This window comes from Adelges cooleyi, unplaced genomic scaffold (assembly GCF_023614345.1).
Source record: "Adelges cooleyi isolate 19-005CV unplaced genomic scaffold, UGA_ACOO_1.1 ACOO_flye_CR_arks_rails_tigmint_CR_PRNA_376, whole genome shotgun sequence".
In the NCBI taxonomy this organism is placed as follows: Eukaryota; Metazoa; Arthropoda; class Insecta; order Hemiptera; family Adelgidae; genus Adelges; species Adelges cooleyi.
In genome coordinates, this window is record NW_026096053.1 from 7,770,025 (window position 1) to 7,791,402 (window position 21,378).

At 29.6% G+C, this 21,378-nt stretch overlaps 3 protein-coding genes across 4 annotated transcripts; 1 reads left to right on the forward strand and 2 right to left on the reverse strand.

Moving 5' to 3' along the window:
* Positions 1 to 124: 124 nt before the first annotated feature.
* On the reverse strand, positions 125 to 5,455 carry LOC126840901 (kelch-like protein 12). The gene is made up of 9 exons (XM_050576901.1): positions 5,429 to 5,455; positions 4,371 to 4,546; positions 4,168 to 4,270; positions 3,764 to 3,917; positions 1,569 to 1,693; positions 1,172 to 1,498; positions 945 to 1,106; positions 460 to 712; positions 125 to 401 (listed from the first exon to the last, which is right to left on the reverse strand). Exons 1-9 carry the CDS (start codon positions 5,429 to 5,431, stop codon positions 193 to 195), a joined length of 1,512 nt encoding a protein of 503 aa, XP_050432858.1. The 5' UTR covers positions 5,432 to 5,455; the 3' UTR covers positions 125 to 192.
* Positions 5,456 to 9,627: 4,172 nt separating this feature from the next.
* On the reverse strand, positions 9,628 to 14,232 carry LOC126840474 (activating signal cointegrator 1 complex subunit 1). Of its 2 annotated transcripts, none has more exons than XM_050576234.1 (8): positions 13,943 to 14,232; positions 13,796 to 13,871; positions 12,952 to 13,061; positions 12,636 to 12,787; positions 10,736 to 10,899; positions 10,401 to 10,552; positions 9,897 to 10,033; positions 9,628 to 9,826 (listed from the first exon to the last, which is right to left on the reverse strand). In XM_050576234.1, the coding sequence occupies exons 1-8, from the start codon at positions 14,070 to 14,072 to the stop codon at positions 9,713 to 9,715; spliced, it is 1,035 nt and encodes a 344-aa protein (XP_050432191.1). In that variant the 5' UTR covers positions 14,073 to 14,232; the 3' UTR covers positions 9,628 to 9,712. The 2 variants fall into 2 exon arrangements, with proteins under 2 accessions (XP_050432191.1, XP_050432192.1); XM_050576235.1 differs by having other exon boundaries at positions 13,796 to 13,891; positions 13,943 to 14,064.
* A 3,692-nt stretch (positions 14,233 to 17,924) lies between these two features.
* On the forward strand, positions 17,925 to 20,852 carry LOC126840735 (nocturnin-like). Its single transcript, XM_050576660.1, has 2 exons — positions 17,925 to 18,300; positions 19,840 to 20,852. Exons 1-2 carry the CDS (start codon positions 18,234 to 18,236, stop codon positions 20,850 to 20,852), a joined length of 1,080 nt encoding a protein of 359 aa, XP_050432617.1. The 5' UTR covers positions 17,925 to 18,233.
* Positions 20,853 to 21,378: the final 526 nt, after the last annotated feature.

Below are 21,378 nucleotides of genomic sequence, written 5' to 3' on the forward strand. Positions count from 1 at the left end.
AGTAGGTACTATTATTATTAGTCTTTTAAACTATTTCTGAGAAACTACTAACTTTAATACTGTCATAATTTCCAAAAAAGAAAAAATTATTGAATAAAAGATTTACAAAAATGTTTGACTCGTAAATAGAATAACAAATTAAATACTTACAACTCTTAACTTGACAAATATTAACACCGCATAATACTCATATTATTTCAAGTCAATATTGGCGAACCTTAAAAACATTTTACTGAATGGTACGACATCTGGCTCATTTCTGTGGTCATCTAACATGTTTCTGGGAGCTGTTATCAAGTCCCATTTATTTAAAACTGGATCATAGGTTTCAGCTGTATACGTAGTAGCGTTATCGTAGTCTCCGCCGATTACGTACAGTTTATTTTTAATGACAATGGCATCTAATTAATATAAAACAACGGTTAGGTTAGGTAAAGTTCATTTAAACTCATTACTAACTTGCAAGCGCCCGTGGCTTGTTCATCTGTGCCACTGAACACCAATCTTCAGTTTCTAAACTACAACATTCTACCGTATTACACAATGCCATAGAATTATTTACATCAGAACCACCGATAATGTACAGTTTTGAGTTCATTATTATAACAGAAGTGTGACTTCTTTGCAACGTCATTCTATTAAATTCCATCCAAGTATCATTGGCGACATCGTAACGTTCAATGATGTCAGAATCATCACTAGAGCCACCCACCTTAAGAAAAATAAACAAAACCGTTATTTTAAATACATCAAATACAAATTGAATGCTTAAAGTAAACAGTCTTTGTATAAGTATATTTTGAATTTTATTTAAATACGGTGTAATAATTATTTGATTAGTAGCGGTTAGTAAAAACATGCGCCAATATTTTTCTCTCCATATTTACTGACACATTGAAGATCTAAACCAGTGATTGTCGGAAAGAATACAACTCAATACTCACAACATACACAAATCCGTTATTGTACACCGCACTGCAATTTTTCCGAGGTACTCTCATTGATGTGGTAACCTTCCACGTGTCTGTGGCAATATCGTAGACTTCACACATGTTTGTAGTAGCACCAATTAAACCTCCCGTTGTGTACTGAGCAAAACCACCCACCTAAAAAAAGAATTACAATAGTAAGCTATTACGATTTGTTTTGATACAATACAATGTATACTTACAACAAATATCTTATCTTCGCTCATACACACTGCAAAGAACAATCGAGCCAAACCCAAGGGCGATTTAGGTATCCATTTACGATTTACTTTAGTAAGATCTAATGCGTCCACATTATTAAGAATTGCCCTTGTCTTACTGTACCCGCCGATTTCAAACATCACCCCACGTGGTGACACCACCAATTTGGACGATCGACGATTAAAACTAAAAAACATTGGCATTTTTTTCCATTCCATGCCCGCTGTGTCAGTGTCACTTGAGATATCGAGATACTCGAGTAATTTATTACCGATTTTTCCTAGTCCTCTGGGTATTACAAATATCACCTAAATATTAATCGTAGTAAACATTATTAATTGTAGCGTAATTAGCATTATTCAAACAAAGCGTACGTACATTAGGTACACCCAAATCATGAGGAAACCTTCTTGTTTCACTTGACGACATTACCAATGGATTTTTAGTTTCTTTAGGAAGACTCTTATTCTTTTTGAAAATATTTTTTAATAATGCGTTTAGATCTAGAAAAAAAAATGTATTGTTTGTTAAGAATGCAGCAAAAATAAAGCCAACACAGTGAGGTCAACAAATGTTGGGGACGAGGAAGGCACAGGTCTCCGAGAATTATTATAACTGACGTAATAAAATTACTTTAAAATAAACGCTTTGATGCAGAACTGTAGACAGTAAAAACTATTAAGTATGAATATAGACATTTTTAAAAAATAAATATTTAATTTAATAGTAACTGTAATATTACAAATCTTGAGTTTTTCTGGATAAAAAATTTGCCACCACTTTTTTTTATATTAATAAAAATAGAACGAAATTAACTATAGTTTCTTAAAAATAAAGTGTCTTATATCAATGTTATCACTCTGAATACATGTTTAATATATTATTATAAGTAACAATATTAAAATAAATATATATATATATATTTTTACAAATGTTTTAGCTTGAGTGCAAAGCTGAAGAGGTGTTGTTTTTGCTATGATATTTTTCTTCTATTTTTGTATGGACCTTAAATTATTGGACACTAGTAAATAGTAAATTTACTTACTGATGTGGGATATTATTTAGATATACAACAATTATTAACAATAGCATTACCGATAAGAGAAAACCCAAAATAATACTCATTAACCCTCCTGATTATAAACAAACATTTTTTCTTTGTTTTCCTCTTTTTAGTTGTAGTTTTAAAAATTTAGGTCTGATAACTAGACTGGAGGTAAATGTATTATAGTTCTTTTACGTATAAATATTTTTCAAAAATCTGTATATATATATATAAATATAAGCAAAATATTTTTATATAAAAATGTTAAGTAAAGTAAAAAAAAATGTTAAGAATTTATAAAACATAGTTTGAAACATTTTTCTTATTGTAGGAATATATTTACAAACATTATGAATAAAATATTTAAACGCTACTTAAATATTTTATTTGCAACACATTTACAAATGTAACATTGAAATGTTTTTGCAAATATTTAAAAAAAACATTTCTTTAATAATTATGTGGTAGTCTAATTTTAATTTAACATTGATTTTATAATTATTACAGAGATTAACTCAACTCCTACTTAAGGCTATAGCCCCCTACAATCACTCAATTTGCGCAACTACTGTGTTGTGCAAACAATTTGATGGTGTATGGTACGGATTGAGTTGCACAACAGTTTTTTCAATCGGTTAAGACCGAAATATGTTGTGCAAAAACTAGAGCTTGACAAGCGGTTTTTGATAGTCTATGGCCATGTTTGACAAACATCACCAGTGAAAAGACTACAGATAACAATTTAAAACATAATATAAATTGATGAGAGTGTAATTATTTTATAAGTATTAATTTATTAAGCGTACTCTAGGTTTTTAATAATAATGGTAATTACTAATGATGACAAAAAAGAATTTTGGGGTGTATTTTGCAGTTTATCGTGAATTTTCCAAAAACGAAGGATGTGGCATAAAAGAAACTAGTGGAAAAAATGAAGGAAATTGACCCCAAGCGAATATGGATCTGATGCATTGCAAAATTAATACTCTTTGTACTTTGTACCGTCGAGAACTGAAAAAAGTAAAGGACATCATGTGATATTCTTGTACAGAGTAAAAACATGAACTGAAGTTTGCACAAATCGATGGCACGTATATACAGTTTGCGCAGATATGATGTTGCACCAACATAGTAGTTACACAAATGTCTTGATTGTGTAAGGGAGGCTAAATATGAATGTATGTCTCCTTACAGTTCTTCAGATTAAATGCACACTTGTCAATGCCATTTTCAACAATATGATTAACTTTTATCTACTAAAATATATTATCTTCAAGAAATCATCTATAGAAAAAAAAATAATAGTATACTAAAATATAAGTAGTATTACTATCTCATAAAATATACTAAAATAAAATAGGTATTATAAGATCTGAAACAACTAAAAAATTAAAACAAAGAACAATCAAATACAAATATGTACCCTCTATACTCTAAGCTTAAATTAAAATGTTTAAATAATACTTATATTATTTAAGTTGCTTATTTATAGATATACACATACAATTATTTTAAACTATATACATACAGTCTCTATGATTTGTAAGTAATGGTTCCTCGCACACCACATCGAAATCTTCTTGAGACATTACTAGCCATCGCACGTGTTCTAAAAGACTAGGCAAAAATATTTTTCTGTTTTCTTTATCATGTTTCACCCAGTCCATGACAAATTTAAAAACCTTATTAAACAAAATTTACATTTTTATCTGTTAAGACTGGAAAACAAAGGTTTAATTGTTTAAAACTGTGTAAAAAATTAAACTATGGCCATTTGCATAAAATTTAAGTTTCTACTTTTAATTTAAAAGTAGAAATTTCTCTGTTAAACTATGCTTAAATTTTGAGTTTGGTCAGTAAATAAATCAGTCATAAATTAATTTGACAAAGTTTTCACCTGTTAAATAATTTTTTAATAACAATTTTACTAACCTGTATTTCTTCTGGAATACCTAAATATTCACTAGAAATTAACCTGGTCAAATCATCGTGCCCCAAATCATATAAATTGTCAACTGTCAATTCCAATAAATCGCTGTAAAAAAAAAAAAAATGTATAATGTTTGATTGGTTGTAATAGTTATGACAAAAAAATTGTACAATGCTAAATGGCTTATATAATGTCATTTACAAACCTGAAATGTTGTTCTAAATATAAATAACATAACTGTGTTATATTTGTTTGAAAAATAGCTTTTGCGCCTAACATAAATGGTACGCAATTTTTGGCATCTATATTTTGCTCAATAAATGTACAACATAATTTAATAATTGAATCCATATCCAAATAATCAGCAGCAGTTAAAATACTCTAAAACAAAAAAAAATGTATCCAATAGGGTGGCACAAAGAAAAACAAGTTTTTTCATAACAGGTGTCATTTTTTATATCTTTTTTATTATTTTTTTATTTTGTTTTAAGAAAACCTTGGGTGTTCCATGTCATACTTTTTTACGTTGTGCAATAATTGTTTCCCATAGTCTATTTAAAGAAAAAAGTTTAACAATTTTATGTGAACTTTGCTTTGATTCCCTTGAAAAACGGAAAATCAGTTGGTTCAGTTCGAAAAATATTAATAATATAATACTCAATTAAAAATGATTAATTATTTATAATAATAAATTATTCATACATTATAAAGCTTTTTTTAGATTATATCCTAAACTTGTAATTTAAAAAAAAAAAAATTTAATCTTTTTTTGAGTTAGACTTTGGAAATAATAAAAAAACATATATTTAATAATTAAAAATACTATGAAACCATGATAAACGAGCTTAGATTTTATAGATTATTATATCAAACGATAAAGTAACTTCTTAGGATTCGAACAAAATACACAGATTCAGAGAATATTGAATAGATTTAGTTTTAGACAACAAATTGTGCAAATTGCCTAAAATTTATATTAAATTGCGTTGAGCAACCTGTTAAACATTACCGAATGAGCCCAAATTTTGATAAACTTATTTATTTACTATAAATATTAAGTTTTAGTGGTGGGCGAAAAAAAAACTTTTTTTTTTGCGCCACCCTAGTAACCAAGTATAAATTGTATAATGTTAAGCAGGTAAGGCAGCAAATTTGCCATTTCCATTTTTGACTCCTTGTCCAATAGGCTAAGAAACCTCTTCTGCAAGCTGAATAATGTTTATATAGGTTAGATAAATAATGTAATGCAACAATGATAATTACCATAACATTTTTTTGGTCCAATTTCAATTCCTTATTATATATAAAATGGATAATATAGGATAATGTTGTACTATCCACATTTTTAAGAACAGCAACATTTTCTGTACCCTCTCTAAATATATTCTCTTTAAACATAGATAGAAAAAAAGGACTGGCTTCGGCCAAGACTGCCTTATGTGTGTAAAATGGTATATTATCATTTGCATATAAAGTAATGTCAGAAGTGGCAGACCTACAATCATAGTATAAAATAATGTTAGGTAATCAAGATATACCAATATACCTTGCTTCTTGGTATATTTTAAATTAACTACTAATAAAACTATAAAACACTACTTACTGATGAAATACATACATTGTACCAAAAAAATGTTCAAATGAGTTAAAGAATAAAGTTTTATCTCCGAGTTGCTTTCAAAAGTCAATTTATTGTCTGTTGTATTTAATTCTAAAAAAAAAGTAATGATATTAATTAAATTTTATACATATTTATATTTAAATTAAACATTTATATAATTGATATACAATATATTTTTCCTGACTTAATGTACTAAAACAACCAACAAAACAAATTTACTTTACGGGACAACCTCTTATTTTATTGCAACAATATTGTGTTTTTTACACTAATTACAAATCTATAAGTCAGAAATCCATAGACTTTTCTAAATCAAAGTTATAACTTTGAAAGTTATCGTTGCACAAGTATACTGTGCGTGAGAGAGCCATGATGTCTTGCGTAACAAATATTCTCAAAGTTCATGTAGCTATAATTTTTTGGATTCCGATTTCAGTTTTGTAATCTTTAATCAGTGTAAGAAACACTATAATTTGAAAACAAAAAAAGGTTGTCCCGTAAACTAAATTTATACCAAAACAAGTAAAGCTATAATATTCAAATAAAAAATGTATATACATAAAAAAAAGATTTATTGCTTTTCTAAAATGTTTGTGCACACAAAACTTGTTAAGTTAGAATAAAAATTAATAAATACAATTAATATGGTTAGAAATGGTATTAACCCTACAAATACACTACATAAAAATATACACTAATCGACACCAAAACAAATTATTTTATATTAAAATATTTGCTTCTATTATTTTATTTATAAAAAATAATAATATTAGTCCACACAATTGTTTAAAAAATTTACAAAATGCATGAATGCACTAGTATCCAGTGTAGGGTTAATTATTATTTAGACAAATTATTACCAAATAATATTACTAAACATTTATAACAGTGTTTATTGTAGTTCGTATACATATATAAGTAATGGGTAATTAAATATATTACCTTACTCGAAAACGTCGTAGTCACGTTACAAGTTGTTTTGTTAGTTTACTGGATAATCGTGTTAACTCCTTATGGAAATAATAAAAACACCAAATGTAACTTCGTACTTGAATAATAGCAGCAAACGCTAAACAAGTAATCAACAAAATGTCCGACGCTTAAAGGCCCTTTTGAAGAAACGATGATTAATTCAAGAGCTGCTATTGATTTATTACCCGCCCGTCTTACGAGCGCCGCCGAACGGCCGTCGGCCTTCTGGCCGCCTCAGTACAGGGTAGCCAACCGTCCTGCATTTGTTCTAAGAACGCAGATTAAACATAGATACTAATATTATAATAATAAGTGCATCATGATCATGAATTAAATATAATACACATGTATACTATATATTTATATTTAATCTATGGCGCAGGATCGAGTTGTAAGGTATGTGCACCAAGGAAATCGATGGGTAAGCTTAAAACAGTGTATCATGAAAACGTACAATGAACGGGCTTTTGAGGAGGGTGAGGACACAATCGAAAACCAGTCATGATATAAATCAATAATCAGTAATCTTTAATTGGGAACTTTCCAAATAGCCTAGTTCATATCCCACTCAGCCAATAAAACTTTCCAATAACAACTTGAAAACTTGGGTATTAATTTCCTGCCGACCGAGATCTCAAGACCGAACTCCTAGTCCACTTTCGCCTGAGACATTTTATAAGTATACAATCGTACACGACAAAAAAATGTTCAATTAAAATTAGGATTTTACTATTTTCTTCGACATTTGGGAACCAATGCACATTACCAAGCAACCTTTTTTTTTTTGCGGTATAATGTTTTCTATCTGGTCGTGTTTTTCACGATGATTACGAATCTGAAGTCAGAAACTTCTAGTTCAAAAGTTATAGCTACTTTAATTATCGTTTGCGCAAATCGCCCGTTCATCCAGTCAATCCAATCATGGCGATTGGCTTTGGCGAGCTGCGGCGGCAACAGTCAGCACTCGGCGATACGATAAGGGCATGCGCGCGCCACTACAGTATGGCCACTATTATGAGGGATTCCCTATGCGCGAATGACGGCTCCACTCACTCCAGCAGCCAAAAGGGTGTTTCCTTATGATTGGGGCTTACGCCCCAAGACCCCCAGAAAACAACATTATCTATGTACCTAAAGGGAATAAAAAAACCTAACCTGATACAGCTCTGCGGGCGGTCACAAACATAACGATAGTGCGAACCTTATCTTCCGAGTTCCGGTCTATCCTTTAAAATACCAAAAAACAAGAAAGTAGATAAAAATTAGACACAGACACTAAGAATAATGTATTGTGATAAAGTAATTAAATACAATATACATCAATCAAACAAACTGCTGTATAGTGTGTTGACACAAGCGGCGCAGGCGCATCGGATGTTGTGTGCAACAATAATTCCAAAAAATATTTGTTCAATGTACAAATTTTATCATCTATTTATCAAATATAGATAGGTATATTAAACAATTGAAAATAACTATAACCCGCGATTAGGCGGTTCTTGTGGTAATTTACATTAAATAATTTTACCCATATTGTTTGAATTTATTATTGTTATTATTTATTGAACGCTCATTTATCTAAAATAGTAATTTTTTTACAATGTTAGATATCAGAAAGTCTTAATATTTTAAAAATATGTAAAAATCACTTTTTGGCTAGAAATTCTTAAATTTTAGCTAGATAGTAATGGTTATTATCTATAAAATATGTTTTAAATGTTTGATCATATTATTAAATTGTATTGTAATTTTTTATCTAACTTTCACCAACTTTGAGCAAAGGCGCACATAAGATGCAAGAGGGCTCAGTAATAATTCCCCTCCCCCCAGAACAAGACAAACATTTGGTGTATTTGGCTTTTTTTTAAAAAGTTACCTATTATTTATTATAGAATTTAAATAACAAGTTATATTAATTATTACTTGCCTTTATTTTAATAAGTTCTATTAAATGTATGGATTTCAAATTTCATTTAGTAATATAAATAGCATTGGCGAAACTAGGGAAGCTCAAATCATTCATTTGAATTTTTTTCAGTAGAAAAATTGCATTTACATTAACCCCCATTTGTGTGAGAAACGCCTTTTGACCAAACCAGGAAATATGCAATTTAGGACATATGATATGGGCTTGTTTATTACTACTGCTGGTGATATCAAATCTTTTACAGCCGAAAACCAATTAGGTATGCTACCACAAAAAAGTGATGATATAATTATAAAATGATTATACATGCAATGAATAGATTTTAGATTTTAAACACAATTTTTACTGGTCATTAGATAAAAAAAAAAATTGTGGTTACAGATGCTTACAATACGATACGCTTCATCATTTGTCAATTTCTAGTTTTTCGGTCCTAAAATGAAGCCTATGAAATAAAAATACAATTTTTGATTGATAAGAAGCTACTTGAGTAAATTGACCCAGCAGTTCCAAAGTTTTATCGATTTCTTCCTAAGTTCGCTTTTAAAATACTATATTTAGGTACAAACTTAAATTTATAAATGTCATAATAAATGACAGAATCGTCTAGCAATTTTACAAATATTGTTTATACAAGCCATTTATTAAATTTGTATTTTATTTTTAAGACCGTTGTGAGAGGTATTCAAATAAATAATGGCTGCAATCAATATGAATAATAAATAGAGAAATAAAATGATTTCTTTGCTGATTTTATATTATTTACTCTGTTACATAAAAAATATTGAATTTTAACTACAAAAATGTTTGGCTGGCCGATGATACATTTTTTTTTTTCAAACTAATTAAATATTTAATTAGGATATTATTTAACATAAATATGTTTTTTTCTTAATCGACACAAATTTTTTTAAATATAAAACTAAATGTAAAATCCCATCATTTTCAAATTTAAAAACATAATTGTTTATTTTTAAATACACACAAAATATAATAATAATTAACGATAACAATTTTTTTTTGTACACTAAAGCGTGGCAACATAAGAAAATTTATAATATCCATTTGAATCGGTTGTATAACATTGCGACAAATGTATTTCTGTCAGATGTACTGTGCCAAAATTGAAGTCGTTATACAACTGAAATCAATAATTCTTACCATTATTTATATACATTATGTATAATAATTAAATTTGAAATGAAACTTACTTCAAAAATTTTTTTGGCGTCGAATGTATCCCTCCCATTTTGATGAATATTAATATTTGAAGCATTCTCCATGTAAGATGTATTCATTAAGGTAACGTGCAATTTCACATGATCACTTCTCGGTGGTTTTGCCAAATCTAATTTAAATTCGTTAAAACCAGCACTTAAATACAGATATTATATATATATATATATATATATATATATATATATATATAATAAAGCCAGCACAGAGATGTGAATGCATATTAGAATCGAGAGGTCATAAGTCTTTATGAGTTATTATAAGCTGATAGTGATATTGCATCACTTTCGAATAAAGACTTAATTTAAAACTGTGGATAGTAAGAACTATTCAATATAAATAATAGACCACAAATAAATCCTATACATATGTGTGTTGATTGCATTTTTTAATGTTATCCTAGTCAAAAGTGTCATTACAAATTAAAACTTTTTGTTTTATCGATTGGGAAGTTTATTAATTACGCATAATTTACTCACCGCAATTTTGAAAAAATATTTGTATTTTATCTACCAAAAACTGTAATTCAGGATTGTTAACTTTAGCGTACAAAACGTTTACCTCGGAAGGATCATCATTCATATAATCGAGTCCACGAACATAAATGTCTAACGATTTCAAATTCATTGGTCTAAAAATTTTTTTAAAAAATAAGGAACAAATTTTCATCATAAACAATAATAATTATATTACTAATATAATTAAACATAGTAACAATAATCATACATTTCATCTATTTTCAAATAAAAATATACTTTCAATACGTACAGATTTTTAATTTATATAAAATAGTATACTCTACAACGACTCTTACTTTATTATGGTTTCTTCACATTCTTTCATTAGGTTCGTAGCTCTTTTGATTTCAGATTGGATACATAGGACGAAACAGGTAATTGTCAGATGAAGTCTCAGTTTATCTTGGAATAATAATTCAGAAATGCCACGAGATTCTCCACAATTTTCAAGAACTTGTTCCTGAATTTTTTTTACAGATTTAAAGTTTTCACTTAATACTTATGGAAATGTATTTTCAGGGCCGGTGCTAAGAAATATGAAAGGGGGGTGTCAAAATGAAGATGCCGACTAAAATATTTGAGTACTTTCGTAAATATTTTATAACATTTTACAACACAAGTCACAATTTTTTGCTAAAATTAATGGGAATTAATAATTGTTGAAAATTATTTTTTTTTTAACTTTGAATTATTATTTTTTTAAGTATAAATAATACAAACAAATTTAGATAATAAAAAAACCATCAAAAGTTTAACTTTAATATGCCGTTTTTTTTAATGCGGGCTATTTCCTCTTTATTTCTTCCAAATCAATTATATCGAGAATATCTCTGGTGGAGTTTAAAATCGCGGGAGTCATTTTTTATTATTTTTTAAAGGATAAGAAGAAGAAAAATGATAATAATGTGATATTGTGACTTGATTTTTTAGATTTTTAAAATGTTTTTGGAGCATAGAAATATTTTAGGCAGCTAACAAATGTATTTATTACTACATTTTCAGTTCTCAGTCACCAATACTAAAACAATTTGAGCCCTACTTTAAAAGCATTATTTTAAAAATGTTTGAATTTATTTAACATAATTATAACGTATTGCAGTTGAAACTGCAATTTAACCGAGATATAATCCAAATAGCCTTATTTTAAATAATTTTATAAAAAAATAATGAAATTGTATTCAAAATTATTATTAAAACCGTTGAAATAAAAACAAAAGTGTATTTTTTTATAAATTATTATCTAAAAACAATTTTATTTTTATATTAGTTAGGTACACTATTTAAAAATAATGGTCATGTCGGCTCCCTGCTCGCTATATACATAGTATAGTAGGATATTATAGTAGGTAATATCCCACCGCAACGATAGTAATAAAGAAGAAACAAGACATAGTGAAGTAGTACCAAGGAACTCTCATAGGCCTTAAAAATCTGGCTTAATGATTTATTCTAAATACGTATCCATCTCATACCTTTTGTTCAAAATTTACTCGGGCAGGCTCAAAAGGATTGTTAGCAGCTCCTTGGTGTTTCATATTCATTCTCTAACCATATATATATATATTAGATTGCACACATTAATAATCAATACTTATTATTTTACACGCGCACACAGGACAAGCAAAAATAAACCCGCTAACTCTTTGCCTGCAGACTTAATACTATGGGTTATTTGATATGTCTAAAACAGAAGAGCAGGTTTTTTTTTTTTATAGTAGGGAATCTTTTGGAATTTTAAAACTAAAATAAAAATATATACTTATAGAGGGATAGAATGTTTGTTTACAATAGACCAATAGGTCCCATGACCGAACATCGTTTGATAGAACAATATACACCACAGTTATTATAAACAAATAATAATACTTCTGCTAAAATCGGGAATAACCGAAAATGCATTGTTTTTTGTTTACTAAAAACTAAAATTATATTTTTGTATGGTCGTCCGTATGCCGACTATTCACTATTCGTCGCTAGATTCCAATAAAAATTATGTACCTACCTACTTTTATAAAATAAAAATAATAAATATGTTATTTGTATAATTTTACGGGGGTTATAATATTTACCGACTTTTTGTTCCGAATGTGCCGACCAGGTATACTTGAGTTTTCCGAGTGGGGGGGGTGTCAAACCCCCCCACACCCCCCTTTAAGACCGGCCCTGTGTATTTTTAATAAAATGTGGGTTACTCACTTTAAACGTTAAAAAGTTTTCAACGACTGTCGGGTTAACCATTGGTAATGAAATAAAATGAGTTATACTTTGTTTGAACCGGCCTCTTTTTATAATAGACTCAATTTTGTACTTGGCAGCGACGACTTGAGATCTTTGTTCTCCTTTAATAGCTAAAATTTATTTTCAATTAAAATATTTAAAAATAAATATTACACTGAATCTAATTGTATAAACACATTTAAGCGTGCAATTTATTTTAATTGTCAACACCTTTTGTGCCAACCTATAGTTTAAGTTTTTAATTTTTGTTATCTTCATAATCGAGTACACTTACTAATTAAATAGTTGTCTTTTGGTCCAGGAATTTTAACTCTCGCTCTAGTTTGGTATTCAATACTTTTCAGCGTTTCCCTATTTCTGCCAATAATTAAACCATAGAATACACTGAAACCAATAATACCGAAACATATTACTAACTAAAGTTAACAAAATATATTATTCATTAGTTGGTGATTGTAATAAAATCCGTACAAAAAATATGTGATTAAAAGTGAATTTCGATATAGATGAATTGTGACTATGAGTTGATGACTATTAGTTCACACTAATAGTCATCTTATCGTAATGGTTTTTTAGTTTCAATGTCAGTTGCGTTTCATTTTCTTACAAGAATTTAGGAATTTTTTTGTTGTCTTGGAGTCACTTGGTCAGAAAAAAACAACTGTGGGCTAATCATAAAGTAGTCAACAAGTTATTTATTCTAGAAAAAACGAGCAACTTATGGTTATATATAATAAAATAATATTTAAAACACCTTTAAGTTATTTATTCTCTGACCGAATTCGAATATTCAAGAGACATTTTGTCGTGGCCTAAAGAATATTATTTTTTTACTAAATCAAAAAATAAGGAACAAGTCAACTTTACCACCCCACGCCTGAATTTCCGCCTTTCAATGTTGAAAACGATAGTAAAAAAAAAAATGCGGAAACGCTTAGTTTTGAAGTTACAGACGTTTAAAGATCGCCGATATCGACATACACGCACGCCCAGCGCCGCACGTCTACCCGCGGTCGCCGGGTACATCAGTTTTAATTAAAAAAACTCATAATTAAATAAAGCAACTCCCTACGGCTGCCGGCTCCAGGAGCCAACTCGAAAGCCAAAATAATATTTACTCTGGAACTTCTAGTTTCAGTGAAAATTGACCTCCGTCCATACATATATCTAGATCATCGTTATCTTCTTCAAAATCTAAAAAAAAATAAAGGTTTCTGCTTTTTCATACTAGGTATACGGCACTTGTTGGTTCTTATAGTTCTCACCATTGTTTTCAATATAAGGAGAGAGATTCTGTTGATTTTGAGATTCAATCAAATCGGATGATACATCGCCAATGTTTAACCGATATTGGCGACCGTCAATGGTCAAAATGCTTGGACGTAATACATCCATTATTATATGAAAAGATCATACAACGTAATAAAAATTGTAAAAAAAATTCCTTAATATAATCTTCCTATTGACTAAATAGAAAATTACGACTTACTGCTTTTGAAGTAATTCGGTTATTAATTATTATTTGTTATGAATTTAATTTCTTTTTTAAACTGATAAGTGATAAGTTAACGGTTAGGTTTATAGCACGATGTAGAGAAGATATCTTCTCTACATTGTGGTTTATAGTAACGGTTTATCTATAACCGTGGTGATAACTGAGGTCTGATAAGAATGTTGATAGCATGATCTTAGAACCAAGACCGGACCCGGTCAGGTAACTCCGTATGCGATAAACGCGAAGTAGTTTTTTTTTCCATACAGCGGCCACCGGCGCACAGATATATATATAAACTAGATTGCTAACTACCGATAAGAATTGAAGCCGACGGTCCGCCATTCTGGTGGGATTTATGTGTGTTAACAATGCATATAATATGTATCTGAATATATTGTTATATCAATATTAAATATATATATATGTGATTGTTATAAACATATATTATTCTCGCGTGATAAAGTTCTAATTCCCACCAAGATGGCGGAAAGTGGCTGCTTCAATCTTCTCTATTGGTGGCATGTACAGTTAGCAATCTAGTTTATTGTATATATCTATGCCATAGATATATATTACTAGATAGCGTTTATTTATCAAATTTCGTACGCTAACAACAATGTCGTCGTTGACATTTTCCGCGTTTGTCGAGTGAACAGTTCAGCCAGAATGAACGAAAAATGAGAATTTCCCTACACCTAACAGCCTGCCCATTTCTCGATCATATTCAAGCATAGATATATATTAGATATATATATATATATATATAAACTAGATTGCCAACAGTACATGCTACCAATAGAGACGATTGAAGCAGCCACTTTATATATATATATATATATGTGTATTCAAGATGTCAGACATGATTTTATCTCTTCCCATGTAAAAATTGGATAGTTTCTTTTCTGTTTATTCTGTGCTTAGTGCTTATACCTACTACTAGTAACTAGACGGAGCATCCAGGTGGTATGCGGGGGGTGGTGCAGACGCTACTACTATCGTGTATACATTTTTTTAAATTTTTATTATTTTTTTTTAGGGCTTAATCCAGACCATTTAGGCCCATTGCCGCTTCCGCTATCTCCTTCCATGCTTCTCTGTTTGCTGCCAGTTCTTCTCCGTTTCGTATTCCTAGCATTCTTAGGTCTTCCTTGACTCGGTCCTCCCATCGTTGTCTAGGCCTTCCTCTCAGCCGACTTTTGTTTGGTTTCCATTCCGTGATGATCGATATAAGTTGGCCCTCTGCTCTCCAGACGTGACCGGCCCACCTTATTCTCTGGCTCTTGAGCGTAGCAACTATATTGGGCTCGTTAAATAGAGCATTGAGTTCTCTGTTTGACCTTATCTCATAGCCACCTTCGTCGTTTCTTTACGGCCCAAATATTCTTCGCATGACTTCCCTTTCGAAAATCATTAATTTGTTTTCGTCAGATTGTGTATACATACACATAATATACGTATATAATACCCAACTAGGAACTCAAATGCGTAGTCACGACGGTTCGCTAGAACTACATCCATGCTCCGTCTATAATAGTAGTATAAGGTCTTTGAGTTTATTAATTTATATCTGAACACAAATGTTAGTGTCGGCTAATCAATGCACGCCCGTGGCCGCCATCTTAGAAAAAACGGCTACGCTTTTCCGTGTAGGGAGTTACCAGACCTGATTATAAGATGGTGGTTGGTAGCAACGTTAAATTATTGGACATTATTTTTAGACCTTTCAGTCCGACGACCGTTAACAACACAAATAGGGAAAATAAAGAAAAAGTTTTCACCACATTTTACGACTTACATCAGTATTCAATAACAAATTAATGTTTATTTAATATTAATGTTAACCTTCAACTAACTGGTTTAAATTGATATTTGCCATTGTACACTTGCTCGCTCATTTCTCTGAATTTTAAAGGGTGTTGTATTTTAAAATTAAAAAATATTTAAGAGATTTTTTTAATTTTGAGAGGGAAACTTAAAAGGGCTGGACTTTTTCAGCTTTTGGCTCTCTAAAGTACTTAATATGGTGAAAAATATATAATTTAAAGGCTGATTAAATAAACAAAATCGGACGTGGTGTAAACGGTATTGTAACAATAAATTTATTGGTTAGTTTTCATTAATAATGAATTTATACAAAAAACTGTCTCTCACTTTTCCAAAAATTTGGATCAAAATATGCCTTTTTTAAAAGGCTCCCCCTGAAGAGTTTTTTAAATAAATTTTTAATTTGTTATTTTTTAATTTTCAAAAAACAATTTTTTAACTTACATTTAGTATACTTAAACCCAAAAATAATTGTACACATATTGAACTCTTCAAGAGAAAATAGTTTAAGTCTCGGTCTTTTCTTTAATATCGAAATCATGTAAATATATGATAAATATGTTCAGAGATGGTTACATAACGCTAACTATTTTTTACACGAAAAATACAGCATATGTTTATTTATGCCTATTTCATTAAAAATGTTAATAGATACTTGGTATTGATGCGGAATCGATGTATTCCGCATAGTATTATTTATTTGATTCTAGGTCACCATGATATTTAACATTGAGTATGAATATGTGGCTTATACTGCAACTTACAAGAATCTTAGCTAAAATAGCTCCAGGTATCTTTATAATATACTTCCCAAAATATTTTCATTGTTCTCCAAAATTTTCGTTATGAACAAAACTAAAAAAAAATACGATTTATTTATCTTACATGGTTTATACAACCACGAAAGACAGTATTCGATACAATGTAATATAATAATTTATCATTTATGCCTATATAAGTATTGCGTATATAAAAACGTCTAAGTACCAAGCATCGGCATAAATTACAAAAAATTAAAATGTGTAACATAAATATGTTTTAAAATAACAGTCGGTGGAAAACAGGTGCACCACAGCTCAAAAAACATAGTTTTGAGGAATTTTAATTTTAAGATTGAAACTGCTCCCGAATTAGTTTTAAAGCTTTAATTTTCATACTTTGCAATTATTTATGTTACACAATGCTTGTTATTTTAATATTAAGCTACTTAGTTAAATTTCAACCAGACACTAGAAATTGAGGTTATGTTATTTAGCAAAAAATATTTCAAAAATGTAAACTACCACATTTGGTTTTTGTGGCAGTTTACCATTTCAAACCACATATTTTAAACGCTATAATGAGAAATATGACAGTTTTGTTTTTCTTGTTAAACTAATTTAATGCTACAATATATAAAATGAAGCAGTTCATTATTTTTTTACGGGTGTCATCTGGTTAAGAATTATTACGTTTAACTCCTAAAAACGAAATGAGGCAGTCTTTATTTTTAACGTTTAACTATAAAAACATTCAACAATGCAATATATAAAAATGTGGCAGTATTATTATTTATTTTTTATTTTTTTCAAATTCAAAAATGAAAAAAATTCAACGCTGATGTATTATAGAAGCGTTGATTGAGTTACGACTTGTGGCGAGAGACTAAAAAAAAATGTTGAGTTGTGGCAGTTATGGGCTATGTGCCGTGTTAAATAAATAATTAAATAGGTTTAAGTAAAAATAAGAAAATTAATAATTTATTAAAACATGACACGGATTAAATGATTACAAAAAATAATAATACAAAAATGTGCGCACGAAGACAAGTAATAAAATATAACAACGGGCAATTTAATACCAGACTGGCGTTATCGCAGCCGGCTTACAATAATACAATTTACAAACTGATAATGGTACCGCAGTGTGTCAGCCACAGCAGTCTTACGAATAAATACCACGTATGTTTTAAAAAGTCAATATATGAGATTTACATAAGACAACAGTATTTTTTTTTTTCATTTCATCAAGTGATAGACTAGATTATAATAATATGATGTTCCAACTGTTTTTATATTAGAAAAATTGTTAGGGTATAGTATCTAGTTGAATAATTTCACAGTAATACAGCTTTTAAATACTTTCAATTTAAGTTTTAACACATTATTTTCGGCTATAGTTCTCACACAAATGTAACTGATACTTACTCTAGCACAAATTTTTTTTATTTTTCAACAATAATTTATTTGTTGCTAATCATGTTTTTACGAAAAATTGTGTTTTTTCTTATTGCAAAGTTAGTCTTTGTTCAAGCAACATATTCAGGTATTATATGTATCTATTTTTATTGTGTATACTGTATAGGTTGTAATTGTGTGCTATCTTAATCAGGGTACCGGAGCAATGATTGTTCCGGAATATAATGTCCAAATACCTTGCTTGGAGTAATCATAGAACAATCATTACTCTGAATGTATTATCAAACAATTTACATAACTCTTCGATGAATCTTATAACAGCTTACAGTATGATTCAATGTATTTTGTTGTTGAGTTGTGTCAAGGATTTGTAAGAGGTTAAGAAAAGTCAATCGTGTTATGTGATAGATTTACCTAATACAAATTCGATGAACATAGAAATAAAAAATACCTTTTTTCTGAAACATGTACGGAAGATACTGTGTGAACATGATCTTCAGTTGGTGTGTGATTTAGGGCCAATACATATTCTGTATTTTTAGATGCATTAAGCGATGTTTTATTAAATTGCTTTGAAGGATTTTGTAGTATTGTAAGAAAATTAAAAATCATTAACAAAAAAAAAATTTAAAGGGAGCCTTAGTGTCAAAACATTAATTAAACCCCAAAAGAACTTTTAACTTTGTATCAAGTAGATGTAGAACAAAGAAATAATATTGTGGGACGCGACGGGTACAAGTAGTCTCTTAGTTAGTCGTTTTATTTTATGTATAGCCAAAGAAGTACTAAAATCAGAAATCTAATTGTGTTATTCACCGATATATTAATATACAAGATAGAAAATGATACGATTTCTTCATATCCAAATTTATCAATATTGAAAAAAAAAATAAACTATATTCTCCCAAGTAGGTAGTATAGTTAAAAAAAAATCTTTTAGCCATCTGAAACTTAATAAAACATAACTCCATTTAAAAATTGCTGAAAAAGGTTGTCAAGCTTGGTAATACTGAACATATTTAGAAATATAAATAACAGAAATAGTAATTTATAACAATGTAATTGAAACATATTATAAACTTAAGGAGGCGTCTAGGAGTTGCATCAACTAACTGTGGGGAATTGAGAGAGAATAGGTTGAAATGGTTCGGTCATGTTATGACTTATGAGATAGGATGAGGCAGGGAGAGTTATTATGAAGATTAATGTAGAGGGAAAGAAGGGAAGAGGAAGACCGAAGAAAAGATGGATAGACGAAATATCTAGGGATATGAGGGTAGCGAGTTGTAGAAGATCGAGCTCTAAGGAAGAGTAGGACTAGGGTGGTCGACCCCATGTAGTTGGCAGTGTAAGACGAAGATAAAGAAGATAAAGATAATATAGGATAAGATAATATAAAGATAATATAAGATATATTTTAAAAGTGAAAATTACAATATCAAAAATTATAAATTGTTATACAAAATTATTTATTATTACAACTAATACGATCGTATTATATCTTTATTTTAGTATTGTTTAAAGAATTGAAAAGTTAATTTGTAAAAAAAAATATGACTGTATTGTCCAGTATTCATTTAATTTTTATTAAATATATTTAGGAATGCTCCGGAATGATTTCTCTGATACCTTGAACAATGAATTTAATACATTTTTTTCATTACAGACGGCCAAGGAGATCATCAAGATTTGGATTTGAAGTTCGAACCTAATATGACGAGTGAAGATTTGTTGAATTATTGTTATAGTCACAGCACATTTTGTAAAATAAAACATATCTTAAGGCAGACTTTACGATACAATTATTCCCAAAATTCGGAAGATACGGTAAGGGTGTTACAATGGAACATTTTGTCGCAAGTTTTAGGTCTAAGAGAATTTGGTAATGCTAGTAGTTGTCCTACTGAAGCATTGCTATGGGTGAACCGACGATGTCAAATACTCTATGAGATCCTGGCATTTAAATCCGATGTTATGTGCTTTCAAGAAGTTGATCATTTTGATTTCCTTAGTAGAGCCTTAGCCACTCAGTCATATAGTGGTGTATTTGTACCCACGACATGTTCACCTTGTGTTAAACGAGATGGAAATAATGGACCAGATGGGTGTGCAATACTTTACAGCAATCATAAGTATGAGCTCTTAGGAAAACATGAGTTGGTCTATATTCATTCGGCAAAAGATTCGATTAGTCGACAGGTGGCATTGCTAGTTGTACTAAGAAATAAAAGTTCGTTGAACAAGTTATGTGTGGCCACCACTCATCTCAAACCCCTGAGAGGTGAATATAATGAATTTTTAAGAAACCAACAAGGCGAAGAGCTTTTGAAATTTGTAACCGAACATGCCAGTGACTGTCCGACTGTTATAAGCGGTGATTTCAATGCTGAACCTACTGAACCCGTTTATAGAACTATGATCAGTGACCCACAGTTAAACTTAAACAGCGCATACAATGCATCCAATAAAGAAGCAAAATTTACAGTATGGAAAGTTAAAAAAGGACGCCAAGTAAAAAGAACTCTTGATTACATATTTTACACTACAAAATACCTAACTGTTAGTAGCATAGTTAACATGCCACGTGAAAAATCAATTAGCAAAAATGGGATTCCCTCGTTTATCTATCCTTCCGATCACTTCTCTTTGATTACTGATTTCTTCTTTAACAAAACATAAGGATTTCCTTATACTTTGTTAAAGAAAAAATTAAATAATAATAATATATATAATATATATATTTTCTTAAGTATAAAAATTAATTATAAATACTGTTTGTTTTATTGTATTTGGTTTTGAAACTTCGTAATACCCAAACGAATATGCTCCTTATATTCTCCGAGCATATTCTCCTTCGAATATGCTCGATCCCCTCTATACCTTGACTTTGTTTCACCTTTTAGCCGTTTTAAAATAAAAATTATGTTAATGGATTTCAATAAATTACGAGTTATCATAATAATAATTAATTAATAAAAACTCAACATTTTGGGACGAATTGTAAGTCGTATTAGAAAAATTCCGTTCCGTTATAAAACTGACGAATACGATTTTTTATTTAGTCAATTAAAAGACCACGTTTTAGCGCTTCGGTCTCCAACTCTAAAATTTGGCGTCCGTATACGGACATCATTTGCTCTTTTATGGCCTTTTGTTTTTTAAGCGCCTTCAGCCGTTCCAACAGCTTAAGTTTATCTTCCAGTTG

Coding starts and splice junctions, on each gene's coding strand:
- LOC126840474 (XM_050576234.1), bottom strand. CDS start 14,072: ATGGATGTATTACGTCCAAGCATTTTGACCATTGACGGTCGCCAATAT. Junction 12,788..12,951: donor AAAAGACAACTATTTAATTA/GTAAGTGTACTC, acceptor AATAAATTTTAG/CTATTAAAGGAGAACAAAGA. Junction 10,553..10,735: donor TGTGAAGAAACCATAATAAA/GTAAGAGTCGTT, acceptor AAAAATTTTTAG/ACCAATGAATTTGAAATCGT.
- LOC126840735 (XM_050576660.1), top strand. CDS start 18,234: ATGTTTTTACGAAAAATTGTGTTTTTTCTTATTGCAAAGTTAGTCTTT. Junction 18,301..19,839: donor TGTTCAAGCAACATATTCAG/GTATTATATGTA, acceptor TTTTCATTACAG/ACGGCCAAGGAGATCATCAA.
- LOC126840901 (XM_050576901.1), bottom strand. Junction 4,271..4,370: donor TATTTAGAACAACATTTCAG/GTTTGTAAATGA, acceptor TTTTTTTTACAG/CGATTTATTGGAATTGACAG. Junction 3,918..4,167: donor GTATTCCAGAAGAAATACAG/GTTAGTAAAATT, acceptor TTGTTTAATAAG/GTTTTTAAATTTGTCATGGA.